The sequence below is a fragment of the Mus musculus genome, chromosome 4, assembly GCF_000001635.26.
Source record: "Mus musculus strain C57BL/6J chromosome 4, GRCm38.p6 C57BL/6J".
In the NCBI taxonomy this organism is placed as follows: domain Eukaryota; kingdom Metazoa; phylum Chordata; class Mammalia; order Rodentia; family Muridae; genus Mus; species Mus musculus.
The window spans coordinates 143,931,000-143,951,276 of NC_000070.6; the positions used below are offsets into that span (position 1 = coordinate 143,931,000).

At 41.0% G+C, this 20,277-nt stretch overlaps 1 protein-coding gene across 1 annotated transcript; it reads right to left on the minus strand.

The window, feature by feature from the left end:
- Positions 1-17,183: 17,183 nt before the first annotated feature.
- On the minus strand, positions 17,184-20,017 carry Pramel16 (PRAME like 16). The gene is made up of 3 exons (NM_001126315.2): positions 19,683-20,017; positions 18,617-19,207; positions 17,184-18,338 (listed from the first exon to the last, which is right to left on the minus strand). The coding sequence occupies exons 1-3, from the start codon at positions 20,006-20,008 to the stop codon at positions 17,771-17,773; spliced, it is 1,485 nt and encodes a 494-aa protein (NP_001119787.1). The 5' UTR covers positions 20,009-20,017; the 3' UTR covers positions 17,184-17,770.
- Between the last annotated feature and the right edge of the window lie 260 nt (positions 20,018-20,277).

The following is a 20,277-nucleotide window of genomic DNA, read 5'->3' on the forward strand; positions in this document are numbered from 1 at the left end:
ACCACTGGTCCTTGCTCCTCTGAATCTCATTCCCATTTGGAAAAGGCAAGCAGTCTGATCAGCATCTTTTTGTGGCAAAACATGCACTGTTCACCTTTCTGCTTTTCAAGTACCTCAAAGAAAGACATTGCCATTGGGTGGTGGTAACACATAACTTAGTTTTCAACACTCAACAGGCAGAGGCAAGGAGGTCTGTTAGTTTGAGGCCAGCTTAGTCTTCAGAACTAGTTCTAGGACAACTAATGCTACACAAAGGAACCATGTGTGGAAAACTAAAAACAAAGGAAGGAAGGAAGCAAGGAAGGAAGGAAGGAAGGAAGGAAGGAAGGAAGGAAGGAAGGAAGAAAGAAAGAAAGAAAGAAAGAAAGAAAGAAAGAAAGAAAGAAAGAAAGAAAGAAAGAAAGAAAGAAAGAAAGAAAGAAAGAAAGAAAGAAAGAAAGGAAAAAGAAAGAAAGAAAAAGTGCCCAAGGGTCTGGTAGGTACCTCAGCCAGACCCTGTCTGAATTGTAAGGCCAAACCAAGACTGATATCTTTCCTCAAAGCAACTCTAAAACCATGACTGAATGAGAGGACCCAGAAAGACTGAGTCTGAGGTGGTGATGCCAGTGCTTGGTGGCTACAAGGGAGGACATTTCCCATATTGTATTGAGGTATAGGAAAAGAATGGCTTTAGGAAAAACATCTAGATTTGTATACTTTTTAAAATATGGTATTGCATAGAGTGGAGGTTAGAGTGAAATTGAGCACACTTCCAAACCTTTATAGTCTAAGCTTGCCTGCCTCACCATGTTCCTAACTGTCACTGGGAGGGTTAGACTATAAGTACCAAAAGAGCTGAAAGGGTTTGCAGCTTTATAGGAGGAACAACAATATGAACTAACCAGTACCCCCAGAGCTCCTTGAGACTAAGCCACCAACCAAAGAAATCACATGGAGAGACTCATGTCTATAGCTGCATTTGTTGCAAAGGATGGCCTAATTGGTCATCAATGGGAGGAGAGGCCCTTTGTCTTGTGAAGGTTCTATGGCCCAGTAGAGGGGAATGCCAGGGCCAGGAATCGTGAGTGGGTGGGTTGGGGAGCAGGGGAAGGGGGGAGGGGATAGGGGATTTTCAGAGAGGAAACTTGGAAAGGGGATAACATTTGAAATGAAAATGAAGAAAATATCTAAAGAAAAAAGGAATATTCAGTTTTAGCTACAACACCTGACTCGTGCACTTTGCTTTAAATTGTGCATAGATGCCAGGTGTGGTGGTAGGCACCTCTAATATCAGCACTTCGAAGGAGGAGTAAGAAGGATTATCAGGAAACCTAAGCTACATATTATACTTTCATGACTGTCCCGGGTAGTAAATTTCAAATAAAATATGATAGGAAATGTCTTGATAGAGGTGGTTTGGTAGTAGGGTTTTTGGTGGTTTGAATATGATTGGGTTTGTCTCCTGGGATTAAAGATGTGTACCACCACTCCTGGGCCTAAGGTTTTCATGATCACTGTTCTTCAAGATCTAGATCAAAAGATTGTGTCTTCCAGTCTCAAGATCTGGATGACAAGCGTGCCCTCCATTTCTAGATTATAGTTCTTTCCAGATTTAAACTCCAAATTACTCCTTGTTCAACTACAAATACAAATGGTAAGATTAGCTGAGTGGGATCTTGCCCTGAGATCACCACTTCTTTAAGCTCTTTATCTCCTTCAGCACAGGATTAAGTTCTATTTCATGTCCTGGTGTCCCTTTATTATTGCTTGTATATATATATATATATATATATATATATATATATATATATATATATATCTCCTTTAAAGCATGCTATATTTGATTTTAAAAATGCTCTTCATGATAGAAAGTTAGAAGACAAAGTCTATGCTGGCCTTTGCTGATATTTCCTTTGTCAATGCAATTAATCTGATTATCTTCGCTTTAGTCTTAGCCTCAGGCACTCTCTTCAGACAAAGGCAAAAGACAGCCACATTCTTCACAGAAACACCACATACTATAATTCTTCTCCACTGAAAATTCTTATGCCAAGTCTGCACAGTTCAAATCACTCTCAACAACCAACTCGTCCTTATTCCTACTAGGATAGCCTATTAAGCTCCACTGAAAACGTTCTGAGATTTTCCAAATCCAAAGACCTAAAATCCACACTCTTCCAAACAAAAGCATAGTCAGACTTATCACAACAATACCCTGGTAGCAACTTTGGATCTTTAGTTTTTGCTGCTGTGAATAGAAACCATGAACAAGGCAACTCTCATCAAAACAACATTTAATTGGGTCTGGCTTACAACTTCAGAGGTTCCATCCATCGTCATCAAAATGGGAGCATGTCAGTGTCCAGGCAGGCATGGTTCAGGAGGAGCTGGGAGTTCTACATCTTCATTTGAAGACCACTTGCAGAAGACTGGCTCCTATGTGGTTAGGAGGAGGGACAAAGGCACATTTCCTAATAGTGCTACTCCCTGGACCAAGTTTATTTAAATGCCCCCAGGGTTTGATCCCATTGGACCAGTGCTCTTATACTGAGCCACTTTTATAGGTCATCTATTTGATTTTTTTTAATTTAATGTATAGTCATGGAATCTTTATGCAGCCATGTCCAGCCTGGAAATGGGATTGTCTGTGCTCAGGGCTATATATTTATTTTCCAGACAGGATTTCTCTATATAGCCCTGGCTGTCCTGGAACTCACTTTGTAGACCAGGCTGGCCTTGAACTCAGAAATCTGCCTGTCTCTGCCTCCCGAGTGCTGGGATTAAAGGTGTGCACCACCACTACCGACTAGGACTATAATTCTTGTACCAAGGGATGCTGGTGTGTCCTACCTGGATCCCCTCTACAAGTTTTTTGTTTTGTTTTGTTTTGTTTTGTTTTGTTTTTTTAATTCCAGTATACACGATATCATGTCAAACAACCAAAGCTATAATAACACATTACTAAATCTCCAGTTCTCAGAGTAGCTGAGTCAGGTGGGTTGAATTAGAAAACTATTAGTAGTTCACATGTCTATGTATAAGCTACAGTTAGGAGCAAAGTTCAATTCAACCAACTGCAAAGCCTTAATCGATGAAACATAGTTGAAGCAATTCCAAAGGATTTAAACTATAAGCAGATCCTATCTTGAATTGCCTATCTTGAATGAGCTTAGGAGGTTGTCCAGAGCCAGAAGAATCTGAAGTTCAAGACTAGCCTTTCCATTTGAAACACTGTCCCAAAAATACTCAAATGAACCAATTAACATGAAAGTTCCAGTGCAATGTGGGTTTCTCAATAACACCAAACCTAATGTAGTCATCACCACCACCATCATCATCATTGGAGGGAGAGCAACCAGAGTTTGCCCTATTTTATTTTAAGCCCAGCATCTTGAAATGTCCAGACTGTGAGAGGCCTCCTGGTGGAGGAGAGTGATCAGTGACTTACCTGATCAGGATATCCACATCTATTCTCAGCAGGGTCAGGCAGAAACTGTGCACTCCAGGACTCTGAGTGTCTTAACCCTTTTATATTTCTTTTCTCTCACACCCACCTTATATAGCTCCACCCCCTACCTACCCCCAGCACAAGATTCAATTTACTGGATTTTTATGATTGAATTTATTTTTATTCAATCATAGTTATTTGTGTGAACTCAAAAATAATAATAAATTAGAAAGTGAAGAGTTGGGGTTGGAGAGACAGCTCAGTGATTAAGAGCACTGAATGCTCTTCAGAAGGTCCTGAGTTCAAATCCCAGCAACCACATGGTGGTTCACAACCACCTATAATGAGATCTGATGCCTTCTTTGGGTGTGTCTGGAGACAGCTACAGTGTACTTACACATAATAATAAATAAATGAATCTTTAAAGGAAGAAAGAAAGTGAAGAGTCCATTGATTGAATTGTTCATTGTGTGTTTACATACTCAAATGTGTGAGCGTTTTGGTGTGTGTGCTTTTTGAGTGTAAATGTGCTATTTATTTCCGTTTCCATGATTCTTTTGCATGTGTATTTGAGTGTGTGCGTTTGTTTGAAGTTGACCTTAGTGGTTCACTTCTGACAAACTAAAACTTTATCATTGAGTTGTCTTACTGGACCCATGTAATTTAATCAGGAAGTTTATTATTTTTGTCAACAATTCACTTATTTTATTGGAGACTTGGTATGGCTTGAGAAAATGGATTATGGGAAGCTCTTCATGTAGATCAAATTGACTATAAACAGAGTAATCCAGCTGCCTTTGCCTCCTGAGTGCTGAGATTATAAGTATGAGGCCTCATGACTGGTTGTTAAAGGTTTTTGTTTTTTAAATAGCCCAGAGTAGCATGTGATCAACTCCTTTCGCAAAGCTGGCCAAGAACTTCCTTTGGCCTCTCTGGTACTACACCCAAGCAGGCTCAACACCAGATCTTCAATATGGTCATCTGAGAAATCAGGAAGAAATATCTGTCAGTCATTTTGTGATGCTTGCCACCCTGAGAAGCTGCCTGAGGGTGGGTTGAGTCCCATCTCCTTGTGGTCACTGATTGAAGAGGAAGAGCAGCTTAATAGAGCTATGAGATCCACAGATGCTCAGCCAGTACTCCTCTTACCCTATTCACACTTCCAGGATTATGGACCTCCCCTTGGCTACTTTTCTAGGGCTTTTTGTTGCTGTTGCTCAGACAGGTCCTAATGAATTCCATCATAGAATTTGTTCTCTGATTAAGGCTTATGAAGAGCAGCATAGCAAGATGAGAAATTAAAAATATAAAATATATGGTTTGAGTATTAAAGGGGCACCAGGGAATGAAATGGAACTGAATCCTGTGTTCAAGAATATTGAACCGAATGAAGGGAGTAGTGACCTTGGGTCAATATCTCACCCCCAAAATTTGAGTAGTGGTAGTACAATCCTTTAATCCCAGGAGGCAAAGACAAGCAGATCTCTTGAGTTCCCCATCAGCCTAGAACAAAGCAAGTTCTAGGTGAAAAAACAAACAAACCAACAAACAACTTAAAAACAGGTTTTGGTGGAACACACCTTCAACCCCAGTGATTAGGAAACATACATGCAGACCTCTGAGTTCAGACAGTCTATGAAGCACATTACAGGACAGCCAAGCTTACAAAGTGAAAAAGTTGCAAAGCAGAAAGCTGGTGATAATGTAATAGAACTGAGATGCCAAAGCTTTTAAATTCAGACTTTGTTTTAGAGAACCTGACCTAAATTTGAACTCAAGTAGACTAGCATACTGGTGTCTAACATTAGTTTCCAATTTGGCCCCCAACAAAACCTGAGCCTAACTCCAGTCTCTTGGCTAATCCCCAAGAAGAACAGAATTTCCAGGTTACAACTCAAATGAGATCAGTGTCATATGATTATTCCCACAATAAACCTGCATCCAAGGTTACAAGGCCACCTCCTGTCTAATGGCCACCACTGCAGAAGGGAGCAGAAATCAAGTTTATGAAATGACTCCCAGTATCATCCAATTATGTTAAATGCCACAGTGGCTTTCCAATTAGATGGTTGCACACATACTCTCTGTTTGCTGTTGACTAGAATGCTTTACCCCAGTAGACATTCGGACTCCTCCACCACCAAAATCATCCTGGTGCATTGGCAGGGCCTGAGCAAACTCAAATAGAATAAAGACTCTGCTGTGAATTGCAGCAGATTGGCTCCTGTGTGTCTTGGGGGATCACTAACATTTCCCTGGGACAACATTTTGGTGTGTTGGCCGGGAATTTCTCCATTACACACAAGACTATCCATCTGGAGGGTCTTAAAGCTGGCAAAACTGATCTAGGAGTTTCTGTTTTTATGTTTGTAGAACTGTGTTAAACTCCCTGCTTTTTCCCTGTCTGAGAGCTGAATTGTCTGAGCTTTCTTTGTGAGATATGTAGAGTAGAATGGAGCAAGCTTGTCCAGAGGTAAATGTGGAACCATTCCAGCCGTGCAGCGATGATTTATTTGTGTGGAACTTGGTGGCTTGTGTTGTGGTGGTGATTGTTCTAGGTTTGAGCAGTGCTGAGGAATCTATCTGAGTGTCAGAAATGTGACACTATGTGGTCTGAGCAGGTAAGTACTTGCAAAATGGTGCAAAACTTGTGACTTATGTGGTGGCTAATTGGTCTGAATGTTAGAAACTTTCTGTGAGATCTACAGAGTGTAAAGAAAGCTGGTTTCCACAGCCAGTTAGGATAGATGTATCTGCAAGCCAAGGAAGGCTACAGCAGGGCCAGAAGTACTGAGTCTCTGTCTGGGGTACAAGTGGGCTCAGGTGTGCCAAGAGATGTTCACCAGTTTGGTTCTGTTTTTCTGGGTGTGCACCATTTTCTGGTTGTTTCTCATTTCTGCCTGAGAGAGAAAAGTTTGGGCTTTTGTTTTAGGTGTCATAGAGAGACCTATTTTTTTTCCATTTTTAATTAGGTATTTAGCTCATTTACATTTCCAATGCTATACCAAAAGTTCCCCATACCCCCCCCCCACTCCCCTACCCACCAACTCCTCCTTGTTGGCCCTGGAATTCCCCTGTACTGGGGCATATAAAGTTTGCAAGTCCAATGGGCCTCTCTTTGCACTGATGGCTGACTAGGCCATCTTTTGATACATATGCAGCTAGAGACAAGAGCTCCGGGGTACTGCTTAGTTCATATTGTTGTTCCACCTATAGGGTTGCAGTTCCCCTTAGTTACTTGGGTGCTTTCTCTACTACCTCCATTGGGGGCCCTGTGGTCCATTCAATAGCTGACTGTGAGCATCCACTTCTGTGTTTGCTAGGCCCTGGCATAGTCTCACAAGACACAGCTATATCTGGGTCCTTTCAGCAAAATCTTGCTAGTGTATACAATGGTGTCAGCGTTTGGAAGCTGATCATGGGATGGATCTCTGGATATGGCAATCACTAGATGGTCCATCCTTTCGTCACACTTCCAGATTTTGTCTCTGTAACTCCTTCCATGGGTGTTTTGTTTTCTATTCTAAGAAGGGGCAAAGTGTCCACACTTTGGTCTTCGTTCTCTTGAGTTTAATGTCTTTAGCAAATTATATCTTATATCTTGGGTATCCTAAGTTTCTGGGCTAATATCCACTTATCAGTGAGTACATATTGTGAGAGTTCCTTTGTGATTGGGTTACCTCACTCAGGATGATGCCCTCCAGGTCCATCCATTTGGCTAGGAATTTCATAAATTCATTCTTTTTCATAGCTGAGTAGTACTCCATTGTGTAAATGTACCACATTTTCTGTATCCATTCCTCTGTTGAGGGGCATCTGGGTTCTTTCCAGCTTCTGGCTATTATAAATAAGGCTGCTATGAACATAGTGGAGCATGTGTCCTTCTTATTGGTTGGGGCATCTTCTGGATATATGCCCAGAAGAGGTATTGCTGGATCTTCCGGTAGTACTGTGTCCAATTTTCTGAGGACCCGCCAGACTGCTTTCCAGAGTGGTTGTACAAGCTTGCAATCCCACCAACAATGGAGGAGTGTTCCCCTTTCTCCACATCCTCGCCAGCATCTGCTGTCACCTGAATTTTTCATCTTAGCCATTCTGACTGGTGTGAGGTAGAATCTCAGGGTTGTTTTGATTTGCATTTCCCTGATGATTAAAGATGTTAAACATTTTTTCAGGTGCTTCTCTGCCATTCGGTATTCCTCAGGTGAGAAATCTTTGTTCAGTTCTGAGCCCCATTTTTTAATGGGGTTATTTGATTTTATGGAGTCTACCTTCTTGAGTTCTTTATATATATTGGATATTAGCCCCCTGTCCGATTTGGGATAGGTAAAGATACTTTCCCAATCTGTTGGTGGTCTTTTTATCTTATTGATGGTGTCTTTTGCCTTGCAGAAGCTTTGCAATTTTATGAGGTCCCATTTATCGATTCTTGATCTTACAGCACAAGCCATTGCTGTTCTAGTCAGGAATTTTTCCCCTGTACCCATATCTTAGAGACTTTTCCCTACTTTCTCCTCTATAAGTTTCAGTGTCTCTGGTTTTATGTGGAGATCCTTAATCCACTTAGATTTGACCTTAGTACAAAGAGATAGTACTGGATCAATTCGAAATCTTCTACATGATAACAGCCAGTTGTGCCAGCACCATTTGTTGAAAATGATCTCTTTTTTCCACTGGATGGTTTTAGCTCCCTTGTCAAAGATCAAGTGACCATAGGTGTGTGGGTTCATCTATGGGTCTTCAATTCTGTTCGATTGGTCTACTTGTCTTTCATTATACCAGTACCATGCAGTTTTATCACAATTGCTCTGTAGTATATCTTTAGGTCGGGCATGGTGATTCCACCAGAGGTTCTTTTATCCTTGAGAAGAGTTTTTGCTATCCTAGGTTTTTTGTTATTCCAGATGAATCTGCCGATTGCCCTTTCTAATTTGTTGAAGAATTGAGTTGGAATTTTGATGGGGATTGCATTGAATCTGTAGATTGCTTTTGGCAAGATAGCCAGAGAGACCTATTTTTATGAGTGACGCTTTGTAGTTGTTTCTTGTTTCTGCTTGAATGACAGGGAAGGAGACATCTTGGTTCAGGGATTCCGCCGAGACTACTCTGCACAGTGGAGAATGTGGACTACAGAAGCTAACATCTTCTGGGACAAGCCGAAGCAACACAGCTTCTGGGTGGGACAGGTCCTGATTTGGGCCTTCATCTTCGGCCAGGAGGGAGGTCCAAATGCCAGATATCTGTGCACCTTCCTTGTAAGAGGAGAGCTTGCCTGCAGAGAGTGCTCTGACCACTGAAACTCAGAAGAGAGAGCTAGTTTCGCAGGTCTACTGATAGAGGCTAATAGAATCACAAGAGGAACAATCTCTAACCAGAGACAACTTAATCAACTAACTCCAGAGATTACCAGGTCTCAAAAGGTAAACGTAAGAATCTTACTAACAGAAACGAAGACCACTCACCATCATCAGAACCCAGCATTCGAACCTCACCCAGTCCAGGGCACCCCAACACACCCAAAAAGGTAGACCCGGATTTAAAAGCATATCTCATGATGATGGTAGAGGACATCAAGAAAGACTTTAATAACTCACTCAAAGAAATACAGGAGAACACCGCTAAACAGGTAGAAGACCTTAAAGAGGAAGCACAAAAATCCCTTAAAGAATTGCAGGAAAACACAACCAAACAGGTGATGGAATTGAATAAAACAATCCAAGACCTAAAAAGGGAAGTAGACACAATAAAGAAAATCCAAAGTGAGGCAACACTAAAGATAGAAACCCTAGGAAAGAAAGCTGGAACCATAGATGTGAGCATCAGCAACAAAATACAAGAGATGGAAGAGAGAATCTCAGGTGTAGAAGATTCTAGAGAGAACATCGGCACAACAATCAAAGAAAATGAAAAATGCAAAAAGATCCTAACTCAAAACATCCAGGAAATCCAGGACACAATGAGAAGACCAAACCTACAGATAATAGGAGTAGATGAGAATGAAGATTTTCAACTCAAAGGGCCAGCAAACATCTTCAACAACATTATAGAAGAAAACTTCCCAAACATAAAGAAAGAGATGCCCATTAACATACAAGAAGCCTACAAAACTGCAAATATACTGGACCAGAAAAGAAATTCCTCCCAACACATAACAATCAGAACAACAAATGCACTAAATAAAGTAGAATATTCAATGCAGTAAGGGAAATAAGTCAAGTAACATACAAAGGCAAGCCTATCAGAATTACACAAGAGTTTTCACCAGAGACTATGAAAACCAGAAGAGCCTGGACAGATGGTATACAGACACTAAGAAAACACAAATGCCAATCAGGCTACTATACCCAGCCAAACTTTCAATTACCTTAGATGAAGAAACAAAAGTATTCAAAGACAGAACCAAATTCACAAATTATCTTTCCACGAATCCTGCCCTTCAAAGGATAATAACAGAAAAAAAAAAACAATACAAGGACAGAAACCACATCCTAGAAAAATCAAGAAGGTAATCCATCAACAAACCTAAAAGAAGACAGCCAGAAGAACAGAATGCCAACTTCAACAACAAAAATATTAGGAAGCAACAATTACTTTTCCTTAATATCTCTTAATATCAATGGACTCAACTCCCCAGTAAAAAACATAGACTAACAGACTGGCTACACAAACAAGAACCAATATTATGCTGCTTACAGGAAACCCATCTCAGGGAAAGAGATAGACATTACCTCAGAATGAAAGGCTCGAAAACAATTTTCCAAGCAAATGGTCTGAAGAAACAAGCTGGAGTAGCCATTCTAATATCTAATAAAATCGACCTCCAACCCAAACTCATCAAAAAAGACAAGGAGGGGCACTTCATACACATCAAAGTTAAAATTTTCCAAGAGGAAATCTCAATTCTGAATATCTATGCTCCAAATGCAAAGGCAGCCACATTCATTAAAGAAACTTTAGTAAATCTCAAAGCACACATTGCACCTCACACAATAATAGTGGGAGACTTCAACACACCACTTTCACCAATGGACAGATCATGGGCACAGAAACTAAACAGGGACACAGTAAAACTAACAGAAGTTATGAAACAAATGGATATAACAGATATCTGCAGAACATTTTATCCTAAAACAAAAGGTTATAACTTCTTCTCAGCACCTCATGGTACCTTCTCCAAAATTGACCACATAATTGGTCACAAAATAAGCCTCAACATATACAAAAGTATTGAAATGGTCCCATGCATCCTATCAGACCACCATGGACTAAGGCTGATCTTCAATAACAAAATAAATAATAGAAAGCCAACATTCACGTGGAAACTGAACAACACTCTTCTCAATGATACCTTGGTCAAGGAAGGAATAAAGAACGAAATTAAGGACTTTTTGGAGTTTAATGAAAATGAAGCCACAACATACCCAAACTTATGGGACACAATGAAAGGATTTCTAAGAGGAAAACTCATAGCTCTGAGTGCCTCCAAAAAGAAACCAGAGAGAGAGAGAGCACACCTTAGCAGCTTGACATCACACCTCAAGGCTCTAGAACAAAAGGAACCAAATTCACCCAAGAGGAGTAGTCCGCAGGAAATAATCAAATGCAGGGGCAAAATCAACCAACTGGAAACAAGAAGAACTATTCAAAAAATCAACCAAATGAGGAGCTGGTTCTTTGAGAAAATCAACAAGATAGATAAACCCTTAGCCAGACTCACTAGAGGAAACAGGAAAATCATCCTAATTAACAAAATCAGAATTGAAAAGGGAGACATAACAACAGATCCTGAAGAAATTCAAAATACCATCAGATCCTTCTATAAAAGCTATACTCAACAAAACTGGAGAACCTGGATGAAATGAACAAGTTTCTAGACAGATACCAGATACCCAAAGTTAAATCAAGAACAGGTTAATGATGTAAACAGTCCTATATTCCCTAAAGAAATAGAAGCAGTCATTAATAGTCCCCCAACCAAAAAAAGCCCAGGACCAGATGCTTTTAGTGCAGAGTTCTATTAGACCTTCAAAGAAGATCTAATCCCAGTTCTTCACAAACTATTCCACAAAATAGAAACAGAAGGTACTCTACACAGAAGGTACTCTACGCAACTCATTCTGTGAATCCACAATTACTCTGATACCTAAACCACAAAAAACCCCAACAAAGATAGAGAACTTCAGACCAATTTTCCTTATGAATATCATGCAAAAATCCTCAATAAAGTTCTTGCTAACTGAATCCAAGAACACATCAAAACAATCATCCATCCTGACCTAGTAGGATTCATCCCAGGGATGCAGGGATGGTTCAATATAGGGAAATCCATTAATGAAATCCAGTATATAAATAAACTCAAAGACAAAAACCACATGATTATCTCATTAGATGCAGAGAATACATTTCACAAAATCCAACACCCATTCATGATAAAAGTCTTGGAAAGATCAGGAATTCAAGGCCCATACCTAAACATGATCAAAGCAATCTACAGCAAACCAGTAGCCAACATCAAAGTAAATGGTGAAAAGCTGGAATCAATCCCACTAAAATCAGGGACTAGACAAGGATGCCCACTTTCTCCCCACCTATTAAACATTGTATTTGAAGTCCTAGCCAGAGCAATTCAACAACAAAAGGAGATCAAGTGGATACAAATTGGAAAGGAAGAAGTCAAAACATCACTTTTTTTCCGATGATATGATAGTATATATATATGTGTGTGTGTGTGTGTGTGTGTGTGTGTGTGTGTGTGTGTGACCCTAAAAATTCCACCAGAAAACTCCTAAGCCTGAGAAACAGTTTCATTGAAGTAGCTGGATATAAAATTAACTCAAACAAGTCAATGTCCTTTCTCTACACGAAGGATAAATAGGCTGAGAAAGAAATTAGGGAAACAACACCCTTCTCAATAGTCACAAATAATATAAAATACCATGGCATGACTCTAACTAAGGAAGTGAAAGATCTGTATGATAAGAACTTCAAGTCTCTGAAGAAAGAAATTAAAGAGGATCTCAGAAGATGGAAAGATCTCCCATGCTCAAGGATTGGCAGGATCAATATCGTAAAAATGGCTATCTTGCCAAAAGCAATCTATAGATTCAATGCAATCCCCATCAAAATTTCAACTCAATTCTTCAATGAATTAGAAAGGGCAATCGGCAGATTCATCTGGAATAACAAAAAACCTAGGATAGCAAAAACTCTTCTCAAGGGTAAAAGAACCTCTGGTGGAATCACCATGCCTGACCTAAAGCTTTACTACAGAGCAATTGTGATAAAAACTGCATGGTACTGGTATAGCGACGGACAAGTAGACCAATGGAATAGAATTGAAGACCCAGAAATGAACCCACACCCCTATGGTCACTTGATCTCTGACAAGGAAGCAAAAACCATCCAGTGGAAAAAAGACAGCATTTTCAACAAATGGTGCTGGCACAACTGGCGGTAATCATGTAGAAGAATGCGAATTGATTCATTCATATCTCTTTGTACTAATGTCAAATCTAAGTGGATTAAGGAACTCCACATAAAACCAGAGACAGTGAAACTTATAGAGGAGAAAGTGGGAAAACGTTCTTTGAAGATATGGGTACAGGGGGAAAAATCCTGAATACAAGAGCAATGGCTTGTGCTTTAAGATCGAGAATCTACAAGTGGGACCTCATAAAATTGCAAAGCTTGTGCAAGGGAAAAGACACAATTAGACAAAAAGGCCACCAACAGATTGGGAAAGGATCTTTACCTATTCTAAATCAGATAGGGGACTAATATCCAATATATATAAAGAACACAAAAAGGTGGACTCCATAAAATCAAATAACCCCATTAAAAAATGGGGCTCAGAGCTAAACAAAGAATTCTCATCTGAGGAATACCCAATGGCTGAGAAGCACCTGAAAAAATGTTCAACATCCTTAATGATCAGGGAAATGCAAATCAAAACAACCTTGAGATTCCACCTCACACCAGTCAGAATGGCTAAGATCAAAAATTCAGGTGACAGCAGATGCTGGCGAGGATGTGGAGAAAGAGAAACACTCCTCCATTGTTGGTGAGATTGCAAGCTTGTACAGCCACTCTGGAAATCAGTCTCAGAAAATTGGACATAGTACTACTGGAAGATCCTGCAATACCTCTCCTGGGCATATATCCAGAAGATGTCCCAACCGGTAAGAAGGACACATGCTCCACTATGTTCATAGCAGCCTTATTTATAATAGACAGGAGCTGGAAGAACCCAGATGCCCCTCAACAGAGGAATGGATACAGAAAATGTGGTACATTTACACAATGAAGTACTACTCAGCTATTAAAAAGAATGAATTTATGAAATTCATAGGCAAAGGGTTGGACCTGGAGGGCATCATCCTGAGTGAGGTAACCCAATCACAAAGGAACTCACACAATATGTACTCACTGATAAGTGGATATTATCCCAGAACTTAGGATACCCAAGATATATGATACAATTTGCTAAACACATGAAAATCAAGAAGAACGAAGACCAAATGTGGACACTGTGCCCCTTCTTAGAATTGGAAGCAAAACACCCATGGAAGGAGTTACAGAGACAAAGTTCAGAGCTGTGAGGAAAGGATGAATGATCTAGAGACTGCCATATCTGGGGATCCATCCCATAATCAGCTTCCAAACGCTGACGCCATTGCATACACTAGCAAGATTTTGCTGAAAGGACCCAGATAGAGCTGTCTTTTGTGAGACTATGCCAGAGGCCTAGCAAACACAGAAGTGGATGCTCACAGTCAGCTATTGGATGGACCACAAGTCCCCCAATGGAGGAGCTAGAGAAAGTACCCAAGGAGCTAAAGGGATCTGCAACCCTATAGGTGGAACATCAATATGAACTAACTAGTCCTCCTCTGGAGCTCCTGTCTCTAGCTGCAAATGAATCAGAAAATGGCCTAGTTGGCCATCAGTGGAAAGAGAGGCCCATTAGTCGTGCAAACTTTATATGCCTCAGTACAGGGGAACGACAGGGCCAAGAAGTGGGATTGGTTGGGGGTAGTGTGTGGGAGACTTTTGGGATAGCATTGGAAATGTAAATGAAATAAATACCCAATTAAAAAAAAGAATAAAAAGAAAAAAAAAAGAAAATACCTAATAAAAATAAAGGGAAGAATTACCACCACACAACTGATATTTGTTTTTTTTTAAGATTTATTTATTTATTATATATAAGTACACTGTAGCTGTCTTTAGACACTTTCTTCTTGCTCCAGTCCCACTTGCTTTGGCTGAATAATTATTTATGTATTATATACATATAATAGTGCACTGTAGTTGTCTTCAAACACCCCAGAAGAGGGCATTAGATCTCATTACAGATGGTTGTGAGCTACCATGTGTTTGCTGGGATTTGAATTCAGGACCTTCAGAAGAGCAGTAAGTTCTCCTAACTGCTGAGACATGTAACTCACAGATCCATCTGCCTCTGCCTCCCCAGTTAAGGATTAAAGGGATACATCATTTTGCTGGCATAAACTTCTTTTTTAAACAAAACAATCTATTTAATTATCATCCATTATAGTGAATTTCTAAAAGAATTTTTCATATGCCCCTGTGATCCTGCTGCCTCAGCCTTCAGGGTAGCTGAGATTACAGGCTTTTGCCAACAGGCCTTGTTCTTCCTTGGTCTAATGTTGGTATCATGTCCTTGACTCAAGTCATTATTTTGGTTTTATTTTTATTTTAAGACATGGTCTTAATCTGTAGTCCAGGCTGATCTTGAATTCTGGATTCTCCTGCCTCTACCTCCTATGTGCTGGGATTGTGGGCATCTGTCACTATGCTTGGCTTGCTACAGCTTAACTTGGATGTTTTTTTTTGTTTGTTTGTTTGTTTTGTTTTGTTTTTTTTGAGACAGGGTTTCTCTGTGTAGCCCTGGCTGTCCTGGCACTCACTTTGTAGACCAGGCTGGCCTCGAACTCAGAAATCAGCCTGCCTCTGCCTCCCGAGTGCTGGGATTACAGGCGTGTGCCACCATGCCCGACTGCCCTTTTCTTTTAAGAAGTTTTATATACTATGGTGTCTTTCAGGCTTGAAGTGGCTCCATTTCATAAGTGCAGTTTACTTCATTTGTGTTCAAAAGCTATGATTGAGTAATTGGTCTTATCTATGAGTAAAATTATCTTCAGTGATACTTGCAATGCTGCCACCATGAGCTGAGCAAATTGAATCAGGAATATATGCATTGTTGGGCCTTGTGCAGAGATGATTTTAAATATTTATGTGCAAGTTCTTTGTATCATTGTTTTCTTTATTACATTTGTGCATAAAAACTACTCTGAAACTGGAGTAAATTCTGCAGCATTAAACTGAAGTCTGCCTCATACTTTAAGGCCTTCAAATTGCAGGTCTTGCAGATTGGTCGGTATAGGTCAACATATATATGGAGACAAGTGGCCATAATCTACCCAAAGAAGTAAGCTCTAGGTTCAGTGAGAGACCCTGTTTCAAAAGAGCTTAGGTGGAGAAAAATGTAGACCTCTGAAGTCCACATAGGCATTGAAACATGCACACTGCCCACACTCAAACAATTCCTCAAGCAGAGAAAACTTTATTAAATGATGCTAAGCAGCCAGGTGTGGTGGCGCACACCTTTAATAATCCCAGCACTGGGGAGGCAGAGCCAGGCGGATTTCCGAGTTCAAGGGCAGCATGGTCTACTGAGTGAGTTCCAGGACAGCCAGAGCTTTCCAAAGAAACCCTGTCTCAAAACACACACACACACACACACACAAAAAGATGCTAAGCATTTAAGCATTGTAGTGAATAGCTGCATTCCAATAATGGTGAGACAGAAAGATTGTTAGGAGCCGCCCACACACTCGCTATTACAAGATGGCGCTGACATCTGTTGCTCATAGTAAAATGTGTGCAGACCTCAGGGTATCTTTCTATTACCTGAGCCCTGCCTCTCTCGTGGCGTTAACTGACTGATAGTGGGCAGCCAATCCTGGTGGTGCACGTCTCCAAACGATTTTCACAGCCTATAAAAGGGAAGGGTTTTCTGCTCTCTGGGTCTCCTCTCCTGAAGCTGATCATCTATTTCTCGAGATGTATTAAAGCTTTACTGCAGAAGGATCCCAGTGGCCTGCATGTGTTTTGCTGGCGAGACGGTAGCGTGGGTCAAAAGATTATAAGGTTAAGACTAGCTTGAGGCCAGATAGCCTTCTCAAGTCTACATTTTAAAAATACTAAGGATTTTTAGAGCACATATTTACTAAACACATAGGGCTACATGCCAAAGGAAGCGCTAGCCTGCTTAGGAAAGAGTCTCCATCATAGCACAGATGCCTTCTCTGAACCAAGGTTCCTGGCATGAGCATCATGTGTTGTGTAACTACTGAGCCATCTTTCAGGACCCCTTTAGTTCACGAGTTTTACTTTTGCTCACATTATACTTGGGGAGGGGTGCTTCTGAGTTTCTCATGTTTTATGGAAATCATCATTCACCTACAGTGCTGGGACTACTACTATATAGTTTTAATTTCATTTTGTAGATACCTGCACTTTACATAGCATACCCACTGTTGAAGGCTTATGGAGGTGAAAGGTCAACTTTGGGAGTCAGTGCTCCCTGCTTCCATCATGTGAGTCTCATGCATGGATCAAAGTCAGACTGGTAAGCTTGGCTACAGTTATCCTTTGCATGTTGAGCAATCTTGGCTACACATATTTTAAAATAAACATAACAATGAGAAAAAATAACACAAGGTGTGGTATTATTGTTATTATTGTTTATTGCTACATGATTATTCAGACACAAAGAAACACAATGGCTAGGTCCAGGAATCAGGAACAAAATAGAGTTCCCCACTGGACATTTATAATGCAATCCTTCAGGGGAGGACAGAGACTTGTCTATCTCCTAGAGATCTTTATATATAGGTGGCCAACAGAGCTTGGGAGCCCTAATGAATAGCATCCTCCAGTGAGGTTGCTTGCATGCAAGCTGAGCATGGTGGCATTTATCAGTGACTTCAGCAATCATGGAGAAGAGAAAAGCATGAGTTCAAGTCCAGCATGGGCTAATATGACACTGTTAAGTAGAAAGAAAGACTGGAAGAATATCCTTTAGAGAGAGAACACACCGTTCCCATCTATTCCTGGACAAATCCACGTTTTGAAATGCACAACTATATGATTCCATTAGTCATTTCTCCTCACACGTCCACTCTCTAGATGTCACAGTCAGCCCCTTTGTCTCCAATACAATGATCAATGTCAGAAGACATGTGTTCAGGAACCCCTTGATCATAGACTTGTCCTTAGACTTTCATTTCTCAGTTACCAAACGAATCCTCCTCCTATTTACTGGCAACAATGGCAAAGTCTGGTCTCCAGACCATATGTACAGCGCTGTGAACATATAAGGCATAACTGAGAGGCAAAACAGATAGAGTGGGGCTGCCTAACAGTGCAAAGTATGTTCATGAGCTCAGAAGAAAGCTGGACAAATCTCTCTGCTCTAAGAACAAAACCGGTTTCATAGCACTCCAGAGGAGCAGGATAAAGCTCCATGATCAGCTGGCTTAGGTTGGCTGTGTGATGCAGAAGGTTCATTAGGACAGACGTGGAGATGTCATTGTCACAGAAGTTGACCTCGATGAGCTGAGAGCACTTATTCAGGGCAGGGATAAAAGCGCTGACCTGAGAGTCTGTCATCCTACAATGTTCTAGTTCCAAGGTCTTCAGAGTGTTTGCAACGTTTTCTAGGAAAATCCCAAGAGGCACAAGACTCAGATCATGCAAAATGATACCTGCCAAATGCAAGTGTTTGAGATGATGGAGACTCTGACACTGGGCAAAGGACTCCATGTCTGACTGTGAGTACTTGCAGAGAGCAATTGACAGGAACTCCAGCGGAGTCTTCAGACACCTAAGGAGAGACTAGAGGGTTAGTTTGGTATAGAGTGACAAGGCTAATCTAGAGTAGGAGAGACCACATGTCGTGAGTCAGTGTCACCACAGGATGGTAGTGAGCATCCAGTGCAACCTGTTTGAGTCAGCCAACTCAAGTCCCATTTCTAGGCTGTGACCAGTCACCATCATGATAAGACTTGATCATTATTGTTACATCTACCATGGCCACTAGTCTATATGGGAAACAGAAAATGTTTGCTGTGGAATCAGAAAGAACTCTTCCTCCTTCCTTACCCGAGCAATTCATTTATGTGGCCAGTGAGAAAGTAGAGGCCAGTCAGGTTGAGATGCTGGAGACTGTTGAGTTTGGAGAACTGAGAAATGAACTTGGTGACACTCTTCTCCTGTATGTCTGTTGACGTACGTAGAAAAGTGAAGAGTTTCTCGTGGACTAGTGTTAGATGGAGTTTACGAAGATTCTTCATCTGACCAAGGCAAGGTGTGAAGCATGCCAGTGTGGACAGAGTCCAGCCTGTATTCAATTCCAACTCTTCAATGCAATATGGTTGGAAAATCTGCAAGATCTTCCTGACAGTGTGAATAGGCAATTCCCTAATTTGCATCTTCACACAGCACAGGTTCAGGGAACATCTTCTCTCCTGTGCCCACTGCAAGAAGTAAGTTTGATGTTCCTCTAGATCAAACTGAAGGCAAAGGTCAGTGACCACCTTTAAACGTCGCCTCAGTGCATATCTATGAGGGCGTGTTGCTTTCTGCTTTTGACACACTGTCTCTGCTGAGCCGTCTCCATCCTCTGGTCCAGCTGAAACATCCCAGAAGTGATGGTGCACATTTCTCAGGTCCAGCACTTGAAGCTTCCTCTTTCTGTGGGTAAAATAGATAGAAATGTAGGAAGATACAAAAGACCAGACACATTAGCCAGCTTTTTCTAGGCATCTTTCTTGTCAGCTGTTCACTGTTCTGCTCTGTCTCCTACAGATTTAAGTTTCCAGTGCTGGGTCTCCACATAGCAACTCAAGCCTCTGGGCAAGGGCTCTCTGCCTTAACTGCATCTGGAGATCTTCCCTGCTTCCTCCATTTATTACTCTGAACTTCCACTGATCCTATTTCTATTACTCAGGAGAGACACAGGGCCATGTAGCTACATGGGCTCTAGCTGTACTTCATATTTAATGGACATTTGTTGACAGGATTCAACAACTGTCCAGGACACTGCAGCTCTTCAAGATGATACCAACATAAGCCTCTGATCTACTTTGACTCCAATTTCCATGAGCCCAGATGTCCTTCTCCTTACACTTAAATATAAGCCATTTAGTATTACATAGTTCTTGTTTACCTTGGGTGAAAATTTCCTGTCAGCTGCATGTCTACACCATCCAGCACAGCTTGCAATATTGACATGTCAGGGACATTCATCAGTGCCCCCACAGGGAGGCAAAGTAAAGGCCAGGATCCCACCATTTCCTTCAGTATCTTCGTGTGTCTGCCAGTGAAGGCTGCCTTGAAGAGTGGTGGGAACAACTCCCTGGGCAGCTCCTGCAGAGCATTGATGGCCAAGGCTTCATTCTTCACTAGGCTCTGTACTGCCAAGCTCAGGAGTGTGGGTGGATCCTGGAAGCTCATCCTGATGAATCTGTACAATGAATAGACCTGTTGAAGCATCTTGAAATACAATTTTCAAGATTGTCTTAGGAATCTTTAAATGCCTGCATCAAAGGAACCATCAAAGTGCCAGAATCCCTGCTTGGGCCACAATGTGGAACTCATTGTGTCCTGTTTTAAGATCTGGTGATCACAAAGCCAAACCCTTATCACTCTCTACATATCGGGTCTCTTATAAGAATCTACATGACTGCACAAATTAACCATTTTCACATGAGGTAACTACCACTGGTCCTTGCTCCTCTGAATCTCATTCCCCTTTGGAAAGG